The sequence below is a fragment of the Colobus angolensis genome, unplaced genomic scaffold, assembly GCF_000951035.1.
Source record: "Colobus angolensis palliatus isolate OR3802 unplaced genomic scaffold, Cang.pa_1.0 Scaffold10, whole genome shotgun sequence".
NCBI classification, from domain to species: domain Eukaryota; kingdom Metazoa; phylum Chordata; class Mammalia; order Primates; family Cercopithecidae; genus Colobus; species Colobus angolensis.
Window position 1 is genome coordinate 19,876,435 of NW_012110919.1, and position 7,833 is coordinate 19,884,267.

General features: G+C 51.4%; 1 protein-coding gene across 7 annotated transcripts in view; it reads right to left on the minus strand.

The window, feature by feature from the left end:
• Positions 1-7,833, minus strand: part of SELPLG (selectin P ligand) — an 11,788-nt gene extending 3,955 nt beyond the window's left edge. For 2 of the 7 annotated variants that reach the window (XM_011935866.1, XM_011935840.1), the window contains exon 1: positions 7,615-7,833. Coding sequence is in view for 1 of the 7 variants with exons in the window: in XM_011935832.1 (XP_011791222.1) it covers positions 5,764-5,806 (43 nt within the window). In the remaining 6 variants the exon portion in view is untranslated. Of the gene's footprint in view, positions 1-4,557; positions 4,590-5,763; positions 5,984-7,614 lie in introns of those variants that run through there. The other 5 variants (XR_001001089.1, XM_011935857.1, XM_011935832.1 and 2 more) reach the window with 5 other exon arrangements.

Sequence of the window (7,833 nt, forward strand, 5' to 3'; positions counted from 1 at the left end):
TTCCAGGTTCAATCTGACCTCTTTCACATGTTAGTTAGAATTATGTTGGTTTCTTTTCTTTTTTCCGTTTCTTTTTTTTTTTTTTTCCGAGACAGAGTCTCACTCTGTTGCCCAGGATGGAGTGCAGTGGCGTGATCTCGGCTCACTGCAACCTCTACCTCCCAGGTTCAAGCAGTTCTCCTTCCTCAGTCTCCCATACAGGTGCACACAACTATGCCCAGCTAATTTTTGTATTTTTAGTAGAGACAGGGTTTCGCCATGTTGGCCAGGCTGGTCTCAAACTCCTGACCTCAAGCGATCTGCCTGCCTCGGCCTCCCAAAGTGCTGGGATTACAGGCCGTGGGCCACCATGCCAGGCCTATGTTGGTTTCAAATATGCAAATATGATCACATCTTAAACTAATTTATTCAATTTATTAATTGACTTATTTATTTTAGAGACAGAGTCTCACTTTGTCGCCCACTCTGGAGTGCAGTAGTGCAATTATAGCTCACAGCAGCCTCGACCTCCTAGGCTCAAGTGATCTCACCTCAGCCTCCTGAGTAGTAGCGACTACATGCACATGCCACCATATCCGGCTAATTTTTAAATTTTTTTTGTAGAGACGGGGTCTTGCTATGTTGTCCAGACTGGTCTCAAACTCCTGGCCTCAAGCAATCCTCCTGCCTCAGCCTCTCAAAGCACTGATATTACAGGCATGAGCCACCACACCCAACCCACATCTTAAAATAATTTCTTAGGCCAGGTGCAGTGGCTCACACCTGCGATCCCAACTCTTTGGGAAGCCAAGGCAGATGGATCACCTGATGTCAGGAGTTCAAGACTAGCCCGACCAACATGGTGAAACCCTGTCTCTACTAAAAACACAAAAATTAGCCGGGCATGGTGGTGCTCCCTGTAATTCCAGCTATTTGGGAGGCCGAGGCAGGAGAATTGCTTGAACCTGGGAGGCAGAGGTTGCAGTGAGCCAAGATCACACCACTGCACTCCAGTCTGGGAGACAAGAGCAAAACTCTGTCTAAAAAATAAAAATAAAAACAATTTCTTAAACCAAACTTTATGATATTTGCACGAGAGACATCTGGCCCTCACAATTATCCCCATTTTACCAAGGACGACACTGAGGTTAAGAGAAGTGAAGTGACTTGCCCAAAGACACACAGCTGGTGAGAAGTCAAGATCAGATTGAAACCCAGTGACGTTCGGGAAGGCATGAAGCCGTCAGGAGAGACCTGACCTAGTTGAGGAGACAAAAGGCTGGGCTTGTGGACTTGGGTGGAAGCGGGAGGGCAGAGTAAGAAAAAGGAGGAGTTTGAAGGCTATGTCCCCCAGAAAGGCCCGCCGCCACATGTTTACCAGGTGCCATGCAGGGCACAGGGTTGAAAACATAGACTGTGGGGTCAAAAAGGATGTTCAAGTCCTAACTCTGTCCCTTACAAGCTGTATGACCTTGACGCAGATGCTTGCCTCTCTGAGCTTCAGTTTTCCCATCTGTCAAATGGGGATAAGAAACAGTGTCCATCTCACAGGGCTGTTGAGAGAGTGCAACAAGGGGCTGGATTCAAAAGTTCCAGGCTGGTGGGTGTGGTGGTTCATGCCTGTAATCCCAGGACTTTGGGAAGCCAGGGCGGGCAGATCACTTGAGCCCATGAGTTTAAGACCAGCCTGGGCAACATAGTGAGATTCCCATCTCGACACAAATAGAAAAATGAGGCCAGGCATAGTGGCTCATGCCTGTAATCCCAGGACTTTGGGAGGCCAAGGCGGGTGGATCACCTGAGCTCAGGAGTTCCAGATCAGCCTGGGCAACATGGTGAAACCCCGTCTCTACGAAATACAAAAAAATTAGCCAGGAGTGGTGGTGTGCTCCTGTAGTCCCAGCCACTTGGGAGGCTGAGATGGGAGAATTGCTTGAGCCTGGGGAGTTGGAGGCTGCAGTGAGCTGTGATCATGCCACTGCACTCCAGCCTGGGTGACAAAGCAAGATCCTCTCTCAAAAATAAATTTAAAAAATTTTAAATAGAAAAATTAACCAGGCATGATGATGCACGCCTATAGTCTCCGCTACTGGGGAAACCAATGCAGGAGGATCGCTTAAGCCTGCGAGGTTGAGGCTGCCATGAGCCGAGATTGTACCACTGCCCTCCAGCCTGGGCAACAGAGTGAGACCCTGTCTCAAAACAAAACAAGAAAACAAAAGTTCCAGGCTTATGGTAGGTGCTTAATAAATGTGACACACACACACACACACACACACACACACACACACACACACACACACTTTTGCCTCCCAATTTGCCTTCAGAGCAGCAGAGTTTCTTTGGGGTAGAGTTTCTATCTGGGGGAAGAATCTACGGCCCAAACTTGGCTGTACTTTCTGGGGGCAGGGACTTTAGGAAGAAGCCACTAGCCTGGAGACATATTTCATACTTATGAGCACACTCACAGCCACAACCCCCACTTGGGCAGTTCTCTGTTCCTGGAAGGCAAAGCCCTCAGCCACTTCCTGGAAGCACAGAAGGTGGGGGCAAGGTTGCAAGGCCTGGTCCCCCTGGTTCCTGGGCTGGGGGAGGCATCTTGGTGAGTCAGGGCTGCACTTGCAGCAGCCCGGAGGCTGGGAGAATAACACGGAAACACGGAGGGCGCTGGGGCCCAGTTCTTCAGGTAGGTTGTCACTGTCGCCAACCCCGCCCCTACACCCATCCTCCTGCACCCAGAGACAGCTGGTGTGGAGGAGAGGCTGGGGCCTGAGTCCCACGTTTGCCCCCACTTAGCGACTGTGTAAACTTGGGCAGGTTGCTTCACCCTCTCTAAGCCTCAGTTTCCTCATTGTAAAACAGGCGATATTGCTAAAAAAAAAAAAATCATCATGAGAATTGAATGAGTGTGTGGAAGGCCCCAGATGCTGGCTTCCAGCGTGGGGTACTTTATCTGGGGACTGTCTTCGGGGCTGCAGGCAGAGAAGCAGAGGAAAAGGAGGTCTCAGGCTCAGAGGGTATGGAGATGGCGGGCTCTCCACCTCCCCCATGGGCATTTGGGCTTTGAGAAAGCAGAGACTTCCTTACCTGTTGTGATAAGACCTGGTGCACTGGGAAAGCCCAGATCTCCTTTCCTGGGCCTGTCTAAAGCAACCACCTTATCCGACATGTTCCTGGTGTCACTGCTGAAAGTCCCTCATCCCCAGAAACCCCTCACTCCCAGGCAAGCTGGGTGTGGGGGAGTGTTGGTCACCCCAGCCTGGTCCCTGCCATCCCATGGGCTTTAAGACACAGCAGCCTGGGGGCAAGCCACAGCTGAGCAGGCATCAGCCCGTCTAACAGAAAGAAAATCTGAGGCTCAGCCAGGCACGGTGCCTCGAGCTTGTACTCCTAGCACTTTGGAAGGCCAAGGTAGGAGGATGACTTGAAGCCAGGGATTCAAGACCAGCCTGGGCAACATAGTGAGACTCCGTCTCTACAAAAGAATTAAAAATTAGCCAGGTGTGCTGGTGCATGCCTGTCATCCCAGCTACTCAGGAGGCTGAGGCCAGAGGATGGCTTGAGGCCAGGTCAGGGCTGCAATGAGCTATGATCGCACCACTGTACTCCAGCCTGGGTGACAGAGTAAGGCCCTGTCTCTAAGAAAAAATATATATATATAATTTTTTTAATGAAAGAAAAGAAAACCTGAGGCTCCAAGAGATCTTGTCTCAGCTGAGGCCACACAGGTAGAACGGGGAGGAGCGGAGTTTCGTCACTGTGCATGGCAGGTAGCATAATGCCTCCTTCATATTTGCTACAGTAAATGTATTATACAACAACAAAAATGACATATGCAGAAGCCCCTCCCGTGGAGGGATGACTTCATCCTCTCACTGGCTGCTGACCTCAGTCCTCCTCAGCCAGTGTTCGCTGGCTCTAATGGTGCCATCACACCGATTAGCAAGCAAGGCCCGGAGCGGAGCGGCGGGATCACTCCCAGGCCCCACCTTCCACCTCTCCTGTCCCCGGAAGGCAAAAAAACAGTCCCACAGTAGAGGGGCCAGGGCAGGGCTCCGACAGAGGCGTCTCCAGTGGTCACATCCTATTTGCCTCAACACCTGCCTAACGGAGTAGGTCAGAGACTGCTCGTTTTGCCTCTTTGGCCCTAAAACCAGGCTGCTTCTGGCCCAGGCCCCATCTAGACCCCATGTGGGCCGCATCTAGGCTGTGTGGAGGAGCAGGCTGCAGGGAGCCCAGACTCCAGCTCCAGAGACCCCGCCGTGTGGCCGCCCTCAGCGGCTCAGGAAAGATCCTCAGGGGGCTCCACGTTGCTGGGAAACTTGCACTGAGAATCCTGAAACTGGGAGTCAGAGCGGGCAGGATCTTGGAATGTTAAAACTCAAAAGACTGAGCATCTCAGGGTTTGGATCAAGCAGTCACCAAGAGAAGGAAAGCCCCCAGATAACTGAGGCACAGACAGCAGGTCTGAGTCTGGGTAGACAGGACAGGCCTTGCCCTGCCCTGACCTGGAGTCACATCAAACCAGGTCAATCCCAGCTCTGTCCCTTAGAAGCTGTGTGACCTTGGGCAACTCACCTCACCTCTCTGAGCTGTGGGTTCCTTAGCTGGAATACAAGGACAATGGTAGCCCCCACTTTTTATGGGGTTGTTCTGGGTTGAAGAGAGCCAGGGAAACGCTGAGTCCTCCCAGAAGCCTTTCCAGATTGCCCCAGGCATGATTAGTCACCTCCCGCGTTTAAATCATTTCTGCTGTTCATTTACTTTCTAAAAATGTATTCACATTGACTCCTAAACTTCCAGAAGACAGGAACCACAGCTGTCTTGCTGATCAGGCCACATGCCCAGGATTTAGCTGATGGGCAGGCACACACCTCTCGAAATGCTTGTCACAGTGGCTGGCAGCCACTGTGGCTGTCTGCTCTGCTGCCCCCACCAGACCAGAGTTTTTGGAGGGCAGGAGCTCTCCTGGCATCCCCAGGGGCCTCACTAAATGCCTCTGCAGAAGAGGACATGTGACTGAGGCAGGGGGACACGCATAGCACTGCACAGCACGTGCTGTCTTCAGACTTTTCACACCACGTTAGACAGCTGACACTTTCCAACCTCTTTCCATCATCTACCCCAACTCACATCAGGGAGCCACTGTAGACGTGTTTTCCCTACTTATCATCCCCCTCATGACATGTTTATTTATTTATTTTTAGAGATAGGGTCTGGCTCAGTCGCCCAGGCTGGAGTACAGTGGTGCAATCACAGCTCACTGCAGCCTTGAACTCCTGGACTGAAGCGATCCTCCAAGTAGCTAGGACTACAGGTGCGTGCCACCAGACCCGGCTACTTTTAAATTTTTTGTAGAGATGGGTTTTCACCGTGTTGCCCAGGTTGGTGTCAAACTCCTGGGCTCAAGAAATCCACCTGCTTCAGCCTCCCAAAGTGCTGGGATTTACAGGCATGAGCCACCGTAACCAGCCCTCCTCACAAAACGTTAATAACACAGATATGCTGTATATCTGTTTAATGTTTGGTGGCTTACAAACCACAGTGTTAGTAGAGATTTTTTAGTTACACCCCACTCCCCCCACCTCCAGCCCGCCAAGAACCAAGTTACACCTGTTGGAACCCAGATTTGCTGGCCTGACACAGAGGCAGTAAGGTACTTGGCACAAATGAATTCAATGAGACCTACATGTGGTTAGTTGAACAACCATCTTTAAACAGTTTTCTAAAGATCCCTGTGCAGACAGACAGATTAACAAACACAGACCCCCAACACACACACACCAGCCATCTTATCTCCTTCTAGACCACTGACCCCCACTGCCATCTTCCTGTTCAAGTTCAGCAAAGGAGATCGAGACGCAGGCCTAGGGTCACCACGAACTCCATGAGCATCCTGCAGCCAGAAGCCACACCGCCAGAGGCAGCTGCTTCTCCCCTGCAAGCCTCAGTTTTCTCATCTGGAAAAGGGGCACCGTCCACCCTCCAAGGTTCTCGGATGATTGATTCTGCAGCTCCTCTGAATGCCCCGCTCTGGGCCCAGCCCGGCAGCCCAGCCCTTCCGCTGAGGTTTAACTCCCCTGGCTGCTGGCCAAGCCTCTTGAGGGAGGCATCAAGCGCCCAGGGCGCCGCCTGCCCAGGCAACCCCAGAGGAAGAGACTCTGGGGCCGTCCGAGGGCCTTGGAGCCACCTTCTGAAGCTCCGGCTCACTGAAGGGCCTGGCTCTGGGGGCCTCAAAGTCAGAGATGGAAAAAAAAGGAAAACAGAAGAAAGAGGAAAGAGGAAGAGAATTCCAGGCAACAGAAGCCCAGATACAGACACTATGGTGTGTGTGTGAATGCGTGTACAGCAGGGCACAACCAGCCCCCACCTTTTCCTTTTAGTGTCCTGAAAGTATCTCAAATACAAACTAATAAGACTATTCTAATTTTTTTTCTTTTTTTTTTGAGACGGGGTCTCACTCTGCCACCCAGGTTGGAGTGCACTGGCACAATCTCAGCTCACTGCAACCTCCCCCTCCCAGGTTCAAGTGATCCTCCCACCTCAGCCTCCCAAGTAGCTGAGACCACAGGCATACACCACTATGCCTAGCTAAGATTTTGTATTTTTGGTAGAGACGAGGTTTCACCACGTTGCCCAGCTTGGTCTCAAACTCCTGAGCTCAGGCGATCCACCTGCCTCGGTCTCCCAAAGTGCTGGGATTACAGGTATGAGCCACTGCACCCAGCCAAGTATTCTAAGTATTATTATTTTTATTGTTTTCCCTTTTGCTAACAATAGTATCCTAATTCTAATATTTTAATAGTTTGCCACAGGCAAGTGTCATTTTCTCAGTCTTATAAAAAGTGGGAAGAATGCATCTTTCTCTGAAAATCACTTTTTTATGCATCCATAAAATACATGGCTTCAATACCAATCCTGCACTCCCTCTACTTTCTGGAATCTTCCAGACCTAATCTCAGCTCCGCCCCTAAACAAATCCCTTCACCTCTCCCAGCCTCAGTCTCCCATCCAGGAAAAGAGAGGGTAAGATAATTTCTAGGGAACACTCATGGTTTCTCTGATTTTCAAATTCAGAATGCCTCCAAGCCAGAAACCGCAGGCAAACTGGTCAGGGAGGGAAGTAAGTTAACGAGAGGCTGGGGCTGGTGGGTCACGCCTGTAATCTCAGCGCTTTGGGAGGCCAAGGCAAGAGGCTTGAGGCCAAGAGTTTGAGACCCTATCTCTAGGAAAGGTAAAAATATTAGCTGCATGTGGCGATGTGTGCCTGCAGTCCCAGCTACTCAGGAGGTTGAGGTGGGAAGATCACTTGTGCCCAGGAGTTTAAGGCTGCAGTGAGCCATGATTGTGCCACTGCACTCCAGCCTGGGTGACAGAGTAAGACCTTGTCTCAAAAATAGAAGAAGAAAAAAAAAAAGTTGGCTGGAGCACAATTCAGAAGAGACACCAGAATAAGGCCACAGACTACAGGAAGGCTTTAGTCTTGAATCAGAGGGGCCTCAGTTTGCCCTCCCCAGGGGCTGCAGCTCAAGAAGGGCCTGGCGGTCCTCCTGGGCCTGCCAGCAGCTATAAGGCAGGCCCCTGGCCCATGGGGACCTCCAGCCACTCCCTGTGGTTTTGCAAGCCAGCACTTACCACTGTGCTCAGCAGAGCATGGGACAGCTGCCTGGTGGGCCCAGAAGAAGGGGCTTCTCTGCTTTAGTGACGAGGTCCCAGCCCACGCTGCTAGGCACTGCTGTGGCACCCCCTGTGGCAGTCCCAGACCCGAGCAACCCCCAATGGCCGTGTGTGGAAGGAGGAAGCGAGAATGTGGTTACTTAGGCAGGGCCATGTGACAGCCCACACCCCCTTGTT